We start from the raw sequence: 21,705 nt of genomic DNA, 5'->3' as shown, positions 1-21,705 counted from the left end.
TAGCTTCAATTTAGTTATATTTATATCTTGTCCATCCCTAACCCAAGTGAAATTGTTATGAAATTCAATGGGGTGTTCATACAAATTCATTTATCATTTTAATTTATCGTTTTAGGAGTCACAGCACCGCAAAGTTTGAGAACTGGCCATGGGTTGGATTTTAACTCTTCAGACTGCCACCAACAAGCGCTTGTTGGAGTACACTACTGATATCTTGAGATCTTATTTCACTTATTTGCCTTGTTGTCATTTCCTCTTGATAAACCCTTTTGCCTCCTGCTTTTGGGTGCCACTGTTTTAGAGCCAGGGCAGAACAAGATCTAGAACCAAGGCACATTTTAGGATCAAGCCAGATCTAGATCTAAATATTGTAAAAGATGTTAGGTGTGCAGCTTCCATTGTGAGTGGCAGCGACTTATTTAATAACACATGACTTAGGTGTATTTACTTATTCAACTTACATCTCGCAATTGCAACTCTGAGCAGCGAAAATAGGAGTAAAACCATAATAATAATAATAATAACAACAACAACCACCACCACCACCAATGACACAATAGTAGTACACTGGCACCAGACAGCACTCAAACCACATAACCACAATCATGTCAGCCTCGACTTGAGCACCAGAATCAGAAGTTCCTACCACAAAGGATTTAGTGACAAATCAGCCAAAGTGCTGTGGTATATTGGGATAAAGACCATTGCCTCGCCCCACACATCCATAGCTCTTAATCCAGGAGTTCTCACATTGTGCGTTTTGACCCCCCGGGGGGGGGGGTGATAAGCAAATCTGAAGAAGTTGCAAATTTAGGGGTAGGGGCTTGCACATGCAAAGCAAGATTGCTGTCAGAACTCATTCCTGTTCCGCCTAGACAGGCTGAGAACAAAGTCAGGAATTTCTGCTTTCTGCTGGTGCCGTTATAAATGTGAACAAGAAATGAGAGCAACTATCTTGGAAATAAACCCAGATTTCAGGAATTATGCAAAATTAAACAAGCTCATTCTTTCTGTTAAGTAATATAACTTCCATTTTCTATTGCTTCTTTCCAATGAAAATATTTCATTTGATATAACTCTGTTTTATGATACATAGGTTAACATTTAATTTTTGGAAATGATATATATTTATCCGTAACTCCAGTGAAATTGATAGTTTTGTTCAATGATGTGATTGCACAAATTCTTTTATAGTTTCAGCAGTCATGGCACTGCAAAGTTTGAGAACCTCTGTCTTACTCCAAGAGATATGTCTAGAGAAAACTGTCTCCATCCAGAACATACACACCAAAGTTCTTTTGGAACAAACTGCCACATGGCCGGGGGTGGGATGGGGTGGGGTGGGGGGACTCATCAAGAATTCACTCCCTTCTCCTTCTTACTTTTTTCAAAGAAGGATTTGATCCAACAGAGTAGATAACATCTGCAGTCAGTCCAGATTCTTGTGTGCATCATGTAATAAGTTGGTAAGAATTTATGAACCAAGTAGATATTTTTGCATGGACACTTTGATGCTGTTTGCAAGTGAAGCTCAATTAAAGGCAGCTCTTTTTTACTCTTAAATCCACAGAGGAAATGGAAACATTCCATTTGGGAGGCATAAATGTCCTTTCATGGATGCAAAAGATAATACAATCTCTTCTCCCCTCCCAAATCCCATTATATTCTATTTGATAGAGTGAGACAATCTACTTGCTTTAATTTACAGCTTCCTATTTGTTTCACATGCTGTTCTATGGAAGGCAAACTAGTTGTATTTAACTTTGGGGGGCAGGGGAATACAGAAAAGAACTTCATAAAAGGGGGGGAAGGGTACAGATGTAGATTGTGGCTTAAGAGCTATTTCTGCAGTATCAGAAGACTAAACCAGACTCCAGCCTGGCCATAAACTCAAACCCACGCCCTAAATGAGGTGCCAAGCCACAAAAAGAATTTGCGTCAACTGGGAATACAAGGAAAAAGAAGAACTTCTAATTATAGGGCCTGGAAGCGGAAGCCGTGAGTGATTAGGAGTTTAGGCACTGCTGTATGTTTACTTGAGAGCTTCCTCTCCTCTTCTCCTTGATAGATGAGGTTGGCCCTAAAGGGTGGGATTGAAGTTGCTGATGAGACACAGAAAGGGTTCCAGGACCCAGGCGGGAGGGAGATGGGCTGGCTTCTGTGGCCATGTAGTAACATAAGTCTTTTCAACTAGGCGTCAGTTGGTTAGCCCAAGAAGGCAAAATTAAAGGGTAGAAAATCTCAGCTGGGTCCTTGCCGTTGAAAGGAAAGAGCATGCGGGAGAGCAAGAGTGCAGGAGGGAAAACAGAGGAAACCAACCCAGCTCCAACATCTCCAGTACATCCTATTTATAACACCTCTCCAACTGCTGAACTGCAGAGGAGATCTGTGTCAGCAAGATGAGAAAGGCCTCAACCTGGATTGCACTACTAAGAACACCCTCATTTGGGGAATAAGCACAGGCTATTCTGCACTTCTATGACCACTCAGTGACAGAGTCAAGAGTTCAATGTGTTCAAGCTGTTTGACAGAGGCACCTCAAAGTAGTCATTTTCAAGCTCTCCCTTGGGACACAAATGAGCATGCTATGGAAGAACTCAAATTAATTATGTTAGTAATGAGAGGTTGCCATAAGCCCACAATTCTCATCCATAGAAACACACCTCATCATGAGTCGCTCTTTTAGCCTTGCTCGATGTAATCTGCCACATTTCTGCTCTTGGTGCATTTGGGACATTCAGATAATTTCTGATGCAGAATTACCTAATTTCAGAAGACAGATGCTCAGGGGAGGTGCTCAAACAAAAATACAGGTTGATGAGTGGGCTATGTAAAAGGCAGACAGCTCTTCTCCCAACATATAATTAATTTATGGTCTTGCCTCGCAATGTAGTAGATTACCCTTGAAGATGAGACCAAAAGATGGGAAACAGGCCAGTCAGAGGCACCAATATATGATGAGTTTATGTAGGCTCCAGTTCAGAAACAGAACACCTCTCAATATGGGTTATTGAAGAGTAACCACAAGAGAGAAATATTAACCTGTTTGGTACTAAAAGTAAAATGCTGCTTTGGTCTGATCTATAGCCTAAATGTTTTAACAGAAAAGCAAGCCATTGGTTTATCTATATTTTATTTCCTAGAATAGAAGTAGTGTAGCTTATAAAAGTAAGAAGCCCACAGCTTACACTCTAAAAAGATGTGATGAAAATGGATAAAAGTATGGTGGGGAAAGGGGGGAAAAGGACATCCAGGTATCAGTTCTTGATGTTATAAGAAACATAGTCCAGTACAACCTAGTGGAATGGGTACTCAAAACTGCCAGGGGAGAGGTAAAATTGATGGAGCTGACTCACAAGATTATGACGACAGTCCTCCTTTTGGATATTATCAGTGTGAAATTTTATTTCAGTAGAAAGCATATGTTGCAGTTATTAGATGTTTGGAAAACAGCATTTTAAATATACCAAAGGATGAAGCTGAAAGATGTTGGTGGGTTAAGTACAACTTGCATAAGCAAACACAGCTTAGTTTTACATAAGCAAATTGGGTATAAGAAAGGGCTACTTAGATCAGGGATAAGAGAAGCAAATGCTTGGAAAACCTTCTCCAGAATTTTAAGGAAGACAAAATCAGGTTCCACAGGAAACAGAGATGAGGAGGGCCAATGTCTGCAGGATTATTTCTAATCTACACACGAAAAATCCAGCTAAGGAAGAAACCCATGTTGGATGAAGGATGATCAGTGATCCAATCAGAAGGATAAAAAATGGTTAATCCAGAAGGTAGATAAAATATTTTTGTCCTCTCTTTCAGTGATAAAATTCTACATGGACCAAAGACAACAAATTGATTGATTGGCTGATTATTTGTTTGTTTGTTTATTTATTTAAATTTGATGCTCCCCATTTCCAAATGATTGGGCAGCTCACAGTACATGAAAGACAATATAAAAACAATATAATAAGAAACAGCAAATAACAAAACCAAACAAGAACAAAAGAAGAAGAAAAAGAAGATGGTGAACCCAGCAGATACCCACAAACATCCCTCCATCTCACATTCAGCAGAGGAGGCTCCAGCCACTCTAGCCCAAGGCCTGGGAAAACAGCAAGGTCTTTATGGCCCTCTGGAATGCCAGATGTAGGAGGTTTACACAGCACCAGCACTGGATCATATTTCTGACATTACTTGTTCCTTTAAGCTATGAGGATTCTGAGATTCTGAACATCCCATCGTAACTGCCCACAATTCTCTCCTCTTTTCAACAGTCAGTGGCAGGAAACCATGGACCCTGGCTGATATTCTAACCAAAGGGAATCAGCACCTGCTTCTAGATGCTTTGAACATCAGTGCACTTATCTGCGCTTGAAAATTCACATGCAAATGAGAGACATAGCGAAGGTCAAGGAAGGCTCCTATTTTGTTTAATATGTTTGAGATAAAGAGAATGGGAATGCAAGTATGTTATTTATATACATCTAATAACTCTGAATGTGCCCACTTTCCATTTCTGCAAATGCATATTGATGCCTATCTTATACCCTCCAAAACAATGAATTCATTACAGTGTTAGTTTTATACCATGTAATATGAACAAAACACAACAGAAGAGGACTTACTAAATCGGTGAGGCTTTCCAACAATCTAACAAGGTATTTTTCCCTGCCCACTTACTCTGATAAATGAGAAAAGTCTTCTGTAGAAAAAATTCCAATTTAGATTTCTTTAACTATTAACTCCAGACCACCATCATATTTCAATATACCACATTTAACTAACCAGAGGAATTTCAGCTCTGTTAAAGGTGCAGTCAGCCATCCACAGGGGTACACAGTTTAATCTGTTTTACTGCAGGCCGAACATTAATTTTCCTTGTTATTAATGGATGGAAAAGCTCACTCTGAGCCAAAGAGGGAATTGCTGTTTAAAATTTAGATGTGTCACATTTCACAGGTCTTGGCCAGCAGGGGTGACGCCTGTGGATGGGAAGATAAATTATTTACCAAATTACAATGAAGAAAACAGGCATTTATTGGACATTGGGCTTTTCAACAGTGAACCGAGTCTTCCAACTGCATTTTAATCTCCCAGTCATACAAGTTGCTTCACCTTTGCAATAGAGCAAGAGATGCATGAGACAGTTATTCTAAAAGTTTCCATGTCAGCCAGTCTCCAAACCAAAATCCCAAACTGCTTTTTAAATGCCTCAAGTTTAAATAGCAGCCTGAGGAGTTGGCATAAGAGCTATTGCAAGGGAACATATGACTTTATGCCAGACCTGGAACTTCCCCATCATCCCCTACCAGGTCCCTTTTTTAACTGGGGATGCTAGGGAACAAATCCAGTACCTTCTGAATATAAAACCATGTGCTCTGTCACAGTTGTATGGAGGGTCATCTTCTGGACACATCTCTCACCTCTGCTATGATCAACCCTTTGACAATGGAAGTATCAGCTTTCCACCTGATATACAAGCAATGGTCCCTCCCCAAATGGGGTATATTAGCTATACTTTTAGAGAGTGGCCCTTTTCAAATGCTCTTGCACCCAATCACCTATGCCAGGAGGAGTTTAGGTGGTTAACTTTTTAATTCCAATATGCCTAGTTTAGGACTGACATTAGCATATCCATTTGTTTCCCAATTCTAAATAGCAGAAAGCTGTGATATCAATTTTCAACAATCCTGGTCAAAAAAGGATTTGAAGGCTTCAAAAAAGGGGCTTGGAGGCCTCCTATGACCCTGGAGCCCTCAACTGCCTGCCTTGAATTAGAACCAGACCTCCCTCCCTCCCTCCCTCCCTCCCTCCCTCCCTCCCTCCCTCCCTCCCTATATTTTTATATTATATATATATATACATTTAGATAGATAGATAGATAGATAGATAGATAGATAGATAGATAGATAGATAGATAGATAGATAGATAGAAGAACCAGACCTAAATAATCAGGTTTTGCCCAAATAATTTGTTTTCCCAAACAAATATTTGTTGACCCATTTACGTTGTCTGCCCTAGCCGTGGTGCAATCCTGACAGAGAGGCCAACTCAACCCAATACAATATTGCTGTAATAGTTCATTTGCCAAAGAAAGAAAGGGATGAGTGAGATTACCTCAGGAAAGAGGAGGCAGTAGCTAAAAAGAAAGAACAGCACCAAACCAAATATAGAAATAAGTAGTAATACCTTTGCTTTGGATCATGTGGCCAAGAGGGAGGGGACTTAGAATGGAAGAGTCAGCAACGCTCAAGATGCTGCCCAACTGCCTATCCCAACCAGATGCATTAGGAGAATTGGGAGGGGGGGTTCCTCTGCAGTCAGTGGCCTGACCTAGCCCATTTGTAAACTCAGTCTTCCTTTTGCTGGCTTCTCTCCCTCCAAACACAAACATTGGTTTGATTCTTTTCAGCTTTTGGTGAATTGTCCTGCTGACCAACAGTGTCCCAAGCCCCTTTACAACAATCCTTTCCAACATTCCACTGCCTTGGAAAGAATAAAAAGGTTATTATTTTTCCAGAAAGGGGAAAAAAGGAACATAGAGAATAGATTCTATTCACACCAGTGCGGCTAAGCAAAAGAAACTATGAAAGAAATGCTAGTGGCAAACAAGAACTTATGTTTATCTACTGCTGTACTAATGTTTAACTCACATCGTAACATTTATAGCTCTGGGTTAAGCTTTGGCATTAAAAATTGAAAGCTGAAATATTGCTTCTGCCACTGGAAGTAGTAATCAGCCTATTCCAGCAGCAGCTCTACAACAGAAGCACTAAGAAATTACAAGGAACCTCTCCCTTACACTGTCAAATTCATCCATAGTTCATTGAGGGCAGTTAGTTGTGACTGGATTCAAATTGGTATTTAACCACTGGCCTACAACAGCTAGGATAATTATTAAAAAGTTATTGCTTTTCAGGTAGGGATGCATTGCTTAGGACAAAGAGCCACATGAAGCCCCCACCTCCAAATCTTAACTTAACCAAGAGTTCTGCCATAACTTGCCACCAAATTCTGATCTTCAATGACACAGATAGGCAAAATAATGTTTTAAAAGTTACAGTTATAAGCAATTATAGTTCATTAACTGAATTCCATTTTAATGTACATTATATTCAACTAACTACTGTCCTGGCTTCTCCTGTTCTTCATCTTGGCTCCACCCACTTTGTCATGTACAATCCCAAGTATGTCACTCAAAAACCAAGTGTAGTTCTGGAACCAAAAGGTGTTGTACATCCCAGTTTTAGGGATTAGACATATTCATGGAAAACAGCCCTTGCACTGGACTGATGGCAACCCAAAGTGAAATGGAGCAATGCATCTAACTGATGAATAATTTAGATCAGGACATGGCTATTACTTCTTGCACTGCCAACAAAATGTTGTGCTTGCCCCAAGAGCTGTATTGAGTCAGGTAATGCTTGTTATATTCTTAATTAAGTTCATTTTCACAAGTTACATTTTTGAAAAATATGCAAAGGCTAGTGTTTCTGATGTTGCAGTTTCAGCTTTCTTCAAAATTGAATTAATTGAAAATGTAATAAATAAATAAAACACAGAACCCTGTATGTGTGAGGTTCTCACATATTAATCAGTCTCAGACCTACTTTGCTTCTTAGTTGCTGTGTCATGGGGCTTCACATTGGGACATGGGACCAACTTTCAGATTTAGAGACGTCCCTGCCCAAAGTCAGATTTTACAAATTAAAATGAAAACTGAGCACTAAAGAACATCAAAAACATCAAATCAGTGATTTTCATATTTTCCCAACTGAATCTTGTGCCACAAAGACTAGATCCAAATAGTAAGCCTGAAAAGGAGTCTGAAAGAAACTTAAAGTTTGGCTACTTACAGGTATTCAAGGAGGGTTGGAGTTTGGTAACTGAGTGTATGGTATGTACCAACAGCGGTGAATATGTATGTATGGTATGTACATATATAGTTGGCATGGACTGAAGTCATTTCTCCTAACTTCCTTGCTGAATGAGACCTATATTTTCACGACCTCAATTTAGAAATTCCCAAAAATACATTAGACATCTAGGGGTTCATAGGTTACTAGAAAACACTGTTTGTCTTTGGTAGTTCATGCTCTTTACTAGTTAATCCTCTTACAATCCAAGTTGCAATTTTCCATATGCCATGGTTGTCACCAGATGGGCCCATAGATACCTCTACTGCCCATCAAAGCCTTGGGCAATCAAGACTTTCACATCTTTTAATAAGATAGAGAAGGTGGAGATGAGGTTACCAGCCCTAGTCATAATTGTACCACCTGCAGCATGTCCTGCTACTTAAGGACCACACTAGTCAGTTTGGGTACAATTTGGGCTGTATGCCACAAGCACAATCAAACCAGTTTTACCCCTAGCATGCTCATGTTTCTATGTGAACTAGGATCTCCTAGCTAAAGACTATCTTATCTTGCAAGCCAATACACAACATCACCTGCATCTCACCAGCTAGGAGATAGATGCAGTGTATTAATATATTCTTTATCTTATTTCTCTATCAACAGCAGATGTTGAGAGAAATCTCTACTGCTACCTTTCAGAAAGACTGCAGCTTAGTCAATCACATTTAGGTAAAAGCAAATAAACATGGAGATTTCAGTAGATTTGTGGACTCTACCAAAATCCCTGGGCTCCTCCATGATCAGCTCAAAATGGAAGATTTGTTTTGGATACTGAGCTGACATTTTAACACTCACTTGCAAGACTATGCAACAAGTCTAGCTGCCAGAAAACTAAATGAGTATATTCCACTTGCAATGAAAACCACATAATGTTCCAAATCTCCAGACCTTCCTTGCTAGTCTGCTCAATCCTGGAAATCTCCAACTCTATGCCACACACGCAGTCATATAGACACTCATATACATATTTTATAAAATGTTGCTTTAGTCTTTGACTAGGTGGTCTTCTATACTCAGATGGCTCCTAATTTTGGACACCAAACATTTTTCTTCATTTCTTCAGTTCTCCAAAATATGACCTCGCAAGCGTTTAATGATTCTTCTCCCCATCCCTGCTGTCACATGTGACTGAAAGGGAATTGGTGGGAGGGGATGCCTTTCTTACCATTAACTTGCCAGGCCAATACAATAGTATCCTTAAGAACTATGTGACCTTCATTAAACATTTTAATCTGAATAGATGAGATGCAGCATCAGAAACAGCCAAGTGTCCTATTGAGCAGCGTCTTCACTTGTGCCCCTGTGTCATCAAATTGGCGCAACAAGAAGCAATTAGGGTGGCAGCAACAGCAGTCACATCTTCCTTTACCCAAGCATGCCTGTAGCTGCCTATCCAGGCTGTCAGGTGCTGCCAATTTGGCCTAGCTAAGAGCTCTCTCTCATGCTGGCTTAGATAACTACTTGATAGCTAAGCTAGACAATGTACTGTGCATACAATGTATTATTTTTTTAAAAAAATATTTAACTGCATTTCAACCAAGGACTGAGAGGAAGGATTAAGCTCCCATCTTCCTTTGCACAATGTTCCTGTTGCAAATCAGCCCATCATGCACATACGCTACAGTAAAATAATGTAGCTCCCTCTCTTTGCATCTCTGTACTCAAGCCCTCTTTCATTCCCAATCTTTCAGCTCCATCTGTATCCACCATCCTGTTCTAGGCACACTTTATAGGAAGATAAAAAATACCCTATAAAAGGTCAGGTCACTGCTCCAGCAAGCCCAGAATGGAGCCCTACAGGTATCATGCTGCAGGTATTGTGCTTTCCAGGGATTGTGAATGCCCCACGAGCTACAGTCAGCAGGGTCTTTTCTGATTGGTCAACAGCTCCCTGGGGTTTTAGGCAGGGGCAAGAGTCTCTCTTATCATTTGTTACCTGATCCATTTAATTGCTGATTATATTGCTTAGGACGGACCTTCTGAACTGAGGCCTTCTCTTGCTTTTTGTCCTCTGGACTGCACCAATTTAAATCTGTTTCCATCCTTTCTCCTACCACCACCACCGGTAGTTGTCCCATCGTAATCCCTCTGTGATGCATATTGTCCTGCATGATAGTCCTCCTGCCACCCCAAACTCTTTAGGTATACAGTCAGCTAGTCACAGTAAGTACACAGAACTTGATAAAAAGGTTTCCTGGTAGAAACTGAGCCTTTTCTGTGCCATCTTCCTTAGACTGCAAGTGCCCAGTAGCCATGGAAAACAAGCAAACGTCTTTAATAGCCTAGAATAATTAAGATTCTCACTATAAAACCACAAGCAAACTCCCCCATTTTTCCAGTTTCAGTCACATGCACACACAAATCTATTGAAACCTTGATAGCTATAAAATGGTTTCCCAGAATTCAAACACACACCTGCAAAAAGCTTTTAAGTGTTCTAAATTCCTCATTTAGACATTAAATTAACAGGATCATTTCAGCTTTTATGAAAAGGGGCTGGGGCTGAGTGGGCAGTTCTGTTTTGCTCTCAGAAAGTGAGCAAATTCAGTTCAATTTCCAGCAATGTAAGGCTGAGCAAGAGTCCTTGGAGAATCTCCATCACTCTAGGTCCCCTTTCCCCAGCTTAGCCATGAACCTTGTACAGAGCTGACAGTTATTGTAAAATAAGGTTAATTCACAAGCATTATCCGCATCTTCCTTCAACACACAACAACTGACAAGGAATATGCAGCTCCTGTGCAAATCAAGAAGGCTTGTGCGCAAATGAGAGTGTCCATCGTATTTAATGGATTAAAAACGGCAGATGTAAACTTAGTGGTGTAAATAGAACAGTCAGCTTGATTCTATTAACCCACTGTACCTAACAAGCCAGAACCAGTCTTAACAAATTTTATTTTTAAAAAGCAACTGTCAGAGCTTACTGTGCTCTTCGCTTTGTGGGGAATATTTTTTGAAAACGTTGAAAAGCGGCCCTGCCCTCTTTGCACATTTTCTTCAGAGACTGCTTTGAGAGAATTTGGAAATTGAAGCATGGCCCTGGCATCAGTTAAATTCACCCTCAAAGATGGCAACACGAAGCCAAACTGCAACAATGTTGTCCTGTTTTCCTTGGCTGACTAATTGCAGAGACAACGGGACAGTCATTATCTGAGAAGTAGATTTTATACCAAGCAGCAACAGTAGCAGATGGGAAAACAAAGCCAGTGGACAAGACTTTGAGAAGATGGAATATTTTGGAAGGGCAAACATCTGCCACTTGCTCCTGAGACTGACACAGAAATTAAAACAAAAGCAAACACCTCAGTTTTAATAAGCTTACAAGGCTTACAAATCTTCAATATTTGTCAAAGCAAGCCATGGAAATGTGTATGCTTTTTCATGTCCACATCTCCATTTATTCTTTTCCATCCAGGGCCCCCTCAAAAAAAAAAAAAAAAAAAAAAAGTATTGCCAGTTTTGCTAACATAACCCAAAAGTCCAAATTGTGAGATTTTTACCAGTTATGTGATTTACAGACAATGTAGTCGGGCGGGGGTGGGGTGGGGGGAGCCAGGCGGAAGGAGATTCAGTTACAATCGTATTTAATGGCTGATGGGGCTGTCCTGCACTATCCATATAATCTCTGGTCCAGATCACAATGTTGAGCCAAGCTTGCCAGTGTTGTAAATGCTGCCATTAAAATGTTTGTTTTAATTCTGACCTCAGAGTCACAGCTAATAAACAAAAAAGGCACTGGGAAACTGGAAAACAAACTCAATGCAGCTGTTGGACTGGCTGGTTCACAACAACAGTTTAACTGCATCCTTTAATTTCAGCACTATGAATAGATCCCATACACTGCACCCTGTGTGCCAGGAAGCCTGAAGAGCTGGGTCCCCTGTCTACAACTCAATTTTGCATGAGTGCGCCTGACACATTCGGCTTGCATCACTTTTACAATGTATACTCCAGGACTCTTCTCCATTTCCTGAAGAGCTTAAACCAGGTTTGGAATGGCCTTTGGCAAAGCATCCTATGAGACCCTCGCTGGATTAATTAACCGTGGGGCATCAGGAACCATCAGATTAATATCCTACGTAGTATCACTTGCAGGAAATTAAAATAGAGCCTCCTAGATCCAGAAACCTTTTCAAAAGAAGGTCCGTAGCAAACACCAGCGGTGGCAAACACCAGTGCTCCTACTAGAGTATTAGCATTTTAGATCTCCCTTTTACCAGATTATTCTGCTGGTTCATCCTGAGCGGAAAAAGCCCAAGAGTCCAGCCTCATCAAGAGAAAGGATATCAAAGCCACCTTCGTAAGAGTGAATTCAGAGTACTGGCTCAGAATGAATTGCTAAATGGTATGAAGGAACTTCTTCAGAGTAAGTAGTCTACTCAGAAAGAAGGACTTACTCCTAAATAGCCCTTCTGGCTACTTATCTTTCCAAATCTTCACCCATAATTCCAGCCAACCATGGGTGACGCTCCAATGGCTGAAACATAAAAGCTTTCTGTTTGCAGCAGCTCCTGAGCTGCAGCAAAATTTATGAACTTGCCATTGTTTGGACTATAGTACTTGACCCTTGGACTGTCTTGTGACTATATCACATCAGACTACAAAGTTTCTGCATGCTTCCTTGCCTTCCTCTACCTCAAGAGCAGGTCAGTGTTGTCTTCATGTTGTCTTCAGTGACTGGCAGGGCTCTCCAGGGTTCAGAGAGGAGCTCTCCCCAGCTCTTGCTGGAGATGTCAATAACAGAACCACAGCCTTCCATGTGTAAAAGACAATACTTTTTCCCACAGTGCCAGCCTTTACTTCCAAAGAAGAATAATTTTCAGACGTTCTACAAGTAATGGATTGCATTTCAGAACATTAGGACAACCTCAAAGGATCAGACCAAGAGCCCATCTAACGCAAGAGATTCCACATAGCCATCGTCACTATCTGTCTGTGAGAGGCCTGTCCTCCTCTATGAATATGCCTGACCCTTACGCAAATAAACAAACCATAAGCTAAAGGCCATTACCATCTCTTTCACTGTGGTTTTCTCTGTAAACTTCCCATATGCTTCTTGTAAGCTCATGAGAAAATCATTCCCACCACAGAAATGGTCTTACAATTCCACATTTTGGCAATTCCATTCTTACAGCAAAGGTAAGAATGTAAACAGGGTAGAATCAGAGAATAGAAGAAAAGATGTGAGTATAGCCACTCTGAGTGCTTTTTAGATAGGACAATATTTTAAATAAAAATTTTCAGAATATTTTAAGCAGTTATCCTCACAACAGCCTTTCAAAGCAAACCAGTATTAATTATTCCTAAACTGCAAATGGAAACAGTTTACTGAAGATCACTGTATCCACCCAGGAAGTAAAACTGTGCCCCATGCTTTTTACACTATGCCACCTGCAGCATAACACTTTTCCGATATTTCTTTTATTTGATAATGTTTCTGATTGTTAGCTGCCCAGAGCCTACTTTATAAACAAACAAACAAATAATCAGGCATAATAAGGTAGATCTTAGGTCTATGGTTTATGGACTTCCCAAAAGTCACTGGAATACCATTTTAACAAGTAGCCCCATTGCTTTTAAGAGTGCTATTATACAGTGGACGAAAATAGTTTTGTAGGGCCTGTATAATTGCTAACAGCTAAGTGCTAATGACATTATATAAACAGGCTTCAACACAGTCTATTCATAAATACTACATTCCCAGGTTAATATAAATCCCACAAGATCCAAGCAGTCAGGGGAGCAAAAGACAGGACTTTCCAGACCATGGACAAAATTATACAAAAAGAGTGATCATCTTTATTGCAATGGCTTCATGAGCCAGAATCATTCATATGGAACGATTTCCTATAAAGGAATAAACTTTTGGATGTTCCAATATACAATAGTAATCCCTCTAATGATGTAAGAAAATATGTTGGGGAATCTATGCCACTTCCCCTGGGAAAGGACCCACACGCACTAACTAATGTCCAGCTCCATCTAGGCTCTTTCAAAGGACCACTGTAACATCATCCAATGCACCAGTCACCATCTTCTGCTCTCCCTGTCCACATGCATGAACATGCTACCCTCACCATGTCCAGACACTGAACGCTCCAAAAGGTTTCAACTTTGCTAGTACTATAATCTCTAGCACACATATATAGCATTAGAACAGTCAGGTTTGCTTCACCTGCATTATCTAAATAAAGATTTAAATCCCAGAGAGCCCAACTTTACCACCTTAGATTGCACATGGGTGACTGAATATGGGACTTTTTGCATGTCAAGCTTGTCCTTCCGTTATTCCTTAAGAAAAGCAGGAGTGATAGAGAGGACTGCATTGCCTTGAACTGCCAGTGTTGGTACATGAGCAATGGTCATATTTGGAGAGAAGAAAAAGCTACTGGATCCTTAAGCCCATGGGCTGAAGAGAAAAAAAAAAAGCACCTCAACCCAGCTTTGAACCTGTATCCTGACCTGCCAAGCACAACAATCTATCAATGTTGGATCTCCCTTCTCTTAGGAGGAACTTTCACACCAGTCTTTCCCAACCAGGTGCCCAGGACTACACAACATTTCCAGAATTCCCCACATATCTCAGATATAAGGGGTAGTCTAGATTAACAATGGATGGAAGTTTTTCACTGTCATTAGGCACATATTATGGAGAAACTTATTTTTAAGAGGGCAAACAGAATTCTCTTGGTGCAGCTTAGCCTCCTCTACCGAGAAAATGAAAATACCAAAATTGACTAAGTAGTGCCAGCCTTTGGAGCAAGCCTTAACCAGGTCACTCTTCTTGGGAAGGCCGGAGCCTACTTGGAAACTAGTGGGATTGTGGAGAATTGCCAAATCAGTCCAGACTTGGCAAACGACATTAATCCAACACCTTATTAAACTACTTCTGATGGAACAGATGGGACCAGCCTATCTTCAGCTTGTTCAGTTCCAGCCTAAATGAGATCTTTAATAATGTTAAATAATGTCTTCAACAATACCAAAGTCATTTACCCAGTTCCTGCAGACTGGAGTCTAGACAAATCACCAGTTTAGTCTAGCCTGGTTTAAGATGGAGCAGTTGATTCTACTGGATAACAATTTCATCCTTTTCCTTCTTTCTTGTTATCAAGATTACACACACACAGAATTCCTGGCAGACCATCATGTACAACATTAAAAGCTTGGAGGCCAATTCATAAACACCTAAATCATCCTTCCCCCAATGGTGCAGATTCCTTCTGTCTGCAACGACCTCCCAAACTGTAGTCCAAGCGTCTTTGCCTGAGGAACACTTGTGGATTTACGTTTGCAGGTCAGATGTGTTTTTATCCAGGTCACTATAGCATCCACAATGTTTGTAAACTGTTTGGACCACTTTAAATAAGGGAGAGATCTTGGTTTAAATTATTTCTTACAAAACTTCCAATAGGAGAATACTCCTGTGAACTTTAGACATGTTTCTGGCACACCATGAGCTAAAGTACCTTTAGACTCACTAGGTGGTCTTAGCCAATGTAACAGCCAATAACAGAGAACAGCCTCAAGAGAACTGGGTTCTAATTCCAAAAAAGCATGGGATGGTCTCAGCCACCTGCTTTCTTTATCTAATCAATTTTATAGGCTTTGAAAATACTGGCTTTATTATACCATCTTCTTCATTTTTTTAATATGATTGATAACTTGTGCTCACAATGTTGCTCACAAAGCAACAATAAAAAACATAAAAACTATAAAAACCACCATAAAAGTCCTAGAGCTCCAACAGCAACACCTCCCCACATATCCACATTCAACTGTATTGGATTCCAGCATCACTCTACCCCATTTGCAGGAAGAGCCAGATCTTCAAGGCCTTCTGGAAAGCAAGGAAGGAGGGGTCTTTGTAGACTATATTTACACAAGTTATGATAAAATAGCTTTTGGGTGGGGTGGAGTGGGGGGTTACCTATCAAAAACAGTAACAGAGCTCTCAGCCATGGGCACTGATTAAGGAGTTCTGAGATAACATAATCATAAATCAAACCAGCCACCGCTTGTAAAAGAAGAGGACATCCATTCTGTTTTTGTCCTTTAAAATGTGATTTCATTCCAAACCTCTTCAAGGCATTTTAATTCATTGTCGGATTCATTAATTTAGGCAAGCGGAAGCTCTTAATCTTCCCCAGTCCCCTCTCACTGACTGCCATTCAGTCAATCAGAAAGTTATTACTATGCCATAGGAAGACAATAAACAAGTTAACCAACCAATTTGAGAACATGACATGAACAGCATGCATTCTGCTTGCTCACAAGCCTTATTCAACTGAAAAAAGGAAGGAGAGGGGCAAAATGGCTTTCCTTGAGGCTCTAAAGATCACTTTCAGATAGCTTCCCCTGACTCCCACCTGGGAAAAAAATGGAACAGAAAAGGAATCTGAGTTACATCTCCAGGTTAAGCATTAAGTGGAAAAGGATAAGTGGTATTAAATTTAGGAGAATATTTACACAAACCTCAAGAAATCAAGTAAAATTTCGGGAGCGGGGGAATTTAACTTCCAATGGGAAATGATATAGATGAAGAACTTTCTATTATCTTACTTTTCAAATACACTAATGCCCATTTCCTACGGTTATTGGCTGTGACATCTTGACCCAATGTAAATTTAATGCTTCAAATCTGTAAATGTGGTTGAGGAAATGGGTGCCATCAGACCAGAGGGATCATTCCCTTTCTCTTGCTTAATAGCCTTAGTCAAGACTAAGGGTCATGCTGACCCAACTGTTAACTCACCAGACAGATTGTGATTCCCGATATATTAGCTTTCAACAACATTCATACTGACTTACATATTAACACAATCATGCAAAATTTGTGTTTTCCCAGCCGAAGTAGGTATTCACCCTTTTCCAAATTCCCATAGACAGTCTGCACAAACAAGTATATATTAAAGGAAACAATTCACCAAAATATGTGTATATTAATACATTCATTAACATGAGGACTTTTGAAACAAAAAAGCACTTACTGATCCCCATATGGGAAAGAAATAGGAGAAATGAATTAAAAAAATAAACAAACCTTAACAGCTTCACCCATTCCTTCCAGCAACATCGTAACAAAGGAGGGGCTTCAACCCAGGAAACTGTCAACACATTCATAGCTTAGGCTGCTAGCATTAATGGGGTAGGTATGAGTGGACACAGTGCTATAATTCAGAATACCGAAACCCAGCCCCATACCCAGATTCTCTCACAGAGACAGAGATGAAGATGGGACCAACCAACAGGCCTAGGGTCAGACCTGGTGTTGCCCCTGCTCAGTGAAGCTGGTTTGCTTCCCTGTAGATGGATACGGACACTCATCATATAATTTTGACATTTAAAATAGAGAATCTATTTCTATAATAAACAAGCTTCTTGTTCCCTGGAAAATGTGCCTAGTCTCAAAGCCACAACAATACATGCAATTTAATTCCTGTAATGGTAAGGATGCCATGGTTTTAATGTAATTAAAGGATGTGGAAAGGATGCTCTTTTTGGGGGTCAAGACTGTCAGGATGGTAGAAGGTGTAATGGATGGTATGATGATCAGAGTGGATCAGGTAAGAAATATTGGTTATATATTTCAGAATCAAAGCAACAAACACAGCCATCTGAGACAAGGTAAGATTGTCCCACTGCCAATGTACTGTTTTGAACTACTGTTTCAGGTTGCAAACAAATAAGACCTTATGAAAGATTTCAGCCTAGTTTGTAGCAAGCAAAATGATCCGTAACGCGCTGCAAGAAAAATGCTTACCGCTGGGGTTGAAAGCCATGCAACAAATGGGTTTCTCGTGGGCTGGGAAGTGAGCCACGACGCCGTCACTATCTGAGTCCTCACTCACCAGCACCTGTGTAATAACACAGAAAATAGAAGGTGAGCAGTGCACTTACATTTGATTCTGTTACATTTGCAGTCCAGGGGTTCTTCTTTTTATTGAGTCACTCCTTACATAAAAGATAAAGCATAAAGAAAATGGCATATGCTAGCAAAGGGCCTCCTTCCACCAACCCAAGCATCTTCCACTGGAGTCAGAATTAGGTATGGCAAAAAACTAAGTAGGGTCAAACCTGGTTAGTATTTGAATAGGAAACAAGAAAAAAATCAGGGTTGTAGACCATTCAAGGAAGTTAAAAAAAAAAAAAATCCCAGAAGGCAAAGGCAAACTTCTTCCATAATTTTGCTAACAAAAATACACGGATGTTCCCATGAAATCACCAAGCATCAAATTCCACTTTACTTTTACCAAAAGTAGAGCTCACCAAATTCCCCCAGCAGTTCTTACTAACACAAACTTGTTAGAAGGAGGCACTTAACACTGTGCATACCCTCTCCTTCTGATTATGTGCCATCAAGTCAGTGTCAACTCTTAGTGATGACATAATTTCCTCCATGACAATCTGCCCCTAACCTGGCATTTTTAAAATTAATTTTTATTAAAGAAGTTTTTTACAAAGTAAAAACCTAACCTGGTCTTTCAGGTCTCCCAACATCGCACCCATCACCCCTGTAACTGAGTCCCTCCACCTGGCTGCTGGTCATCCTCTTCTCTTTCCCTCCACCTTTCCAGCATTAGAGCCTTCTCTAGAGAACCAGATCTTCACATAATGTGTCCAAAGTAGGACAACTGGAGCCTGGTCACCCTCTCCTTCTAATGGGGACTAATATTGGTAAGCAATGATACAGAAAAATGCATAAAGTGGTGGTTCATGCTCTCTGCATATGTAGCCACATGCTACTGCCAGAGAATGTGGAGCACAATGAGAAAGGGGTATGTGCTTGTGCCTGATTCTGTTGACTACTTGGATTTCCTGGATCTATTCAGAATTATTTATTTTCCTACTGCAGCACCCCTGTCTTCCAGCCCCAAACCTTGTCATATTGTTACCATGATGGAAAGCATAATATAAAATGCTTTCAGAGCCAACATTCATAAATCTAGGCAATCTCCTGTATAATGCAGAGAACTCTCAGGAATTTCCCCCTATTAAGTATCTCCCCCCTATTAAGAAGGAAGCAGAAGTAAGGAGGAATGCTTGAAAACAACATGAAGCCTCCTTTCTGTCAAGGCTTTAGAGATCCACACTCATCTTGTCAGCTGAATGACCTTCTTTGTGCAGGGAGAACTGATGGTTTCCAAAGGAGCAGACGAGACCCCAGCAGCTTAACTGTGAACATTTAGTTTTATCAACTGTTAAAGTCCCAAAGCAAGCCAACTTTGATAAGACTGTTTGGGTAGCAGGGTTATTTATAGGGTATCATGTATATGCACGTAATTCTGTATATGGGCTACCACAACATAATTAACCAAAGACCAGGCTTCACGTAACACAACTGCTACTTTTACATGCAATATTATGCCCAAACAAATCAATCATATAATGACTTAAAATGATGACTTGATTGACACAACATGGTATACAACCCACTAAAATGCTATCAAATTCTAGGTTAGCCCAGCCTGTTGTGCAAATGTTGTGTGTATATAACTGCCTTTACTTGAAGCAGTTATTTTGCCCCCACCTCCACAAAGCCAACCTTGAGGTTTTAAGTATAAAGCTCAGCATATTATGTAAACTAGGAGTATAACCATGGTATAATGCACATAACATACTTAAATAGGCATTAATGAAACATTACATAGTTTCCTTATTAATTTCTGATCTCCCTGCTTATATTTAATCACAACATCTCATTTTTGGATAGCAAATGTCTTATTTCCTTAGCCCATGTTGGAAGAAGTTTTGTTTTTTTGTTTTTGTTTTAACTTAAAGAACAGAAGAAACCATTTAAGAATTCAAATATTTTGTGAATTCTTGTAACCACAAAAACTTCTTCAACTGCATCCACAATCCAAAATCTAAGTCTTTAATATTCTTATTGCTGGAACGGCAGCACTTATATGTACAGATTCCCTTTCATGTTGCTGGCACAATGTTTTTAAGCACAAGTACTTTGATACATAAGGCCTGAAGAGGGAAAAGTGCTAATGGATCATCTGAAATGAACTGTGACAAACTTTAACAGGGCAATTCTGATTCTTCTTATGGATTAATGGCACTGTGATACCAAAGGAGACTTATACTGATAGGTACATTGGATTGTACTAAATTGCATGTCTATTGTGACTTGTAAAGAGTTACACAACATCAATAACGCTATTCATGTGGCTCTCCCCCCAAAAGAATCAGGCTCTTTCCCCCAGGAGAGGCCACAACTTGATAGTAGTTTTGTGCAATTGCCCTTATATATGCAGTGGATATGACATTATGCTGTGTGAAAAACAACACTATCTACTCCACAATCCAACTGAAGGTAGGCTGAATCTAATGGACCACTGAGACGGCTGTGGTCCTGTTGTTAAAACTGTTTATTCATCGAGGTCACGAGTATTCATTGAACTAGTTGTCTAATCATTATAGCTAGTCTAGAAGTATATTATTAGCATTTTTCTAAGCATCCCTCAAGTTAGACGTGAGAGTTTTGGCCAATGTTATGGCTGGTTTCTTTTTTCTCTTTAATCTGAACAGGAATTAATTGAAAAGAGGCATCCATCCAGTCCAACACAGTGATATAATGATTCTGCAAGTTGTGAAATGACAACAAAGGACAACCCAGATAAATACACACAGACACACACACACAAGACCACCTCTAAAAATATTCTAGTGAAAGGCAAACGTTAGCAGGGAAAAGGCTAACTACAACCAATGGGCAATCTCAGCAGCTGCTCTCCTTTTCATGCAATCTAGCATCAACTCAGAGCTGGCTTTGGCTCAGCCAGGTCCATTAATCTGCAACAAAAATGTCTTCCTGACAAAAAGCAGAGCTCCTTTAATAAAAGTTAAGGCAGACATTCTTAAGTTCAGAGGGAATCCTATGGCGAGAGAGAGACAGAGAGAGAGAGAGAGAGAGAGAGACTTCTTCTATAATGTACAAATGAAGACAAAGAAGAGATTGGGAGGAAGTCAATGCTCAGGGAAGTCAGTTATCATCTGTGAAAAGAGTGTTGCTGTAAATAAACACTGGCAACAACAGCCAATGAAAGCCAACATTGGTAGGTTCACGTTTTATTGTTGGAAGGTCATTTATCTGTTAAACGGTTGGCCTGGGGCCCAAAGGGTGGCTTTGCTCATAGATTCTTGATACTCGATAGGCTATTTTTGTTGGCTGCGGTTTTTTAAATCAATCCTTAACCAAATTGAAATTAACTTTAGATATTGGTACAATCTGTCGCTCTCCTCTCCCTAATAGACTCTCAGCCTTCAATGTCACAAAGCAACATTTAAAAACAGAGGATTTACAGGGAAAGTATCAAGACCCGAGCTACAAATCTCCATTTGGAGTGCAGCCCCTTCAAGGATCAACCTTCACAACAAACTACAATCTGCTTTTTAAAGAATTCCAGCCAATTTTAAAGAGAAACCTACAATTTTGATGCTCTGAATTGCTTCCAGCTTTTTACAAAAAGGTTGAACAGCACAATTTGAAAAGAATTAAAGTACTGTGTACCTCTATTCTACACATTCAAAGTTTATTTCACAGTACACCTTATTTTGCCCCAAATTTGGAGGATCCAATCTGGGCAAGTTTACCAGGCCTGCAAGTTCAATTCTAACTCATGACTTTAATGTCAGTTCTGCCTGTGACTCCTCTGGATGAAAGAATGTGTGTGCTAGGTCTGGATTTGAGTACTAGAATGCATCTATAAGTCTATGCATGAATGTCCTCTTGGATTCATATGGTTGTTTTTATTCTTTGCCCCTGCTCGTGTGTGCACAAAA

The 21,705-nt window shown here is 40.1% G+C and overlaps 1 protein-coding gene across 7 annotated transcripts in view; it reads right to left on the bottom strand.

Moving 5' to 3' along the window:
• The window catches only part of BCAS3 (BCAS3 microtubule associated cell migration factor), a 514,094-nt gene that overhangs the window by 393,593 nt on the left and 98,796 nt on the right, over positions 1 to 21,705 (bottom strand). For all 7 annotated transcript variants that reach the window (XM_088152585.1, XM_088152584.1, XM_088152590.1 and 4 more), the window contains exon 13: positions 17,678 to 17,771. In XM_088152585.1, the coding sequence (XP_088008711.1) occupies positions 17,678 to 17,771 (94 nt within the window). The remainder of the gene's footprint in view (positions 1 to 17,677; positions 17,772 to 21,705) is intronic.

Source organism: Python bivittatus, unplaced genomic scaffold (assembly GCF_059951505.1).
Source record: "Python bivittatus isolate LINGU-HERP-01145 unplaced genomic scaffold, Pbiv_v1 ctg000690_np1212, whole genome shotgun sequence".
NCBI lineage: Eukaryota > Metazoa > Chordata > Lepidosauria > Squamata > Pythonidae > Python > Python bivittatus.
Note: the sequence above shows the minus strand (reverse complement) of the source record. Positions and strands in the feature narration are given on the sequence as shown.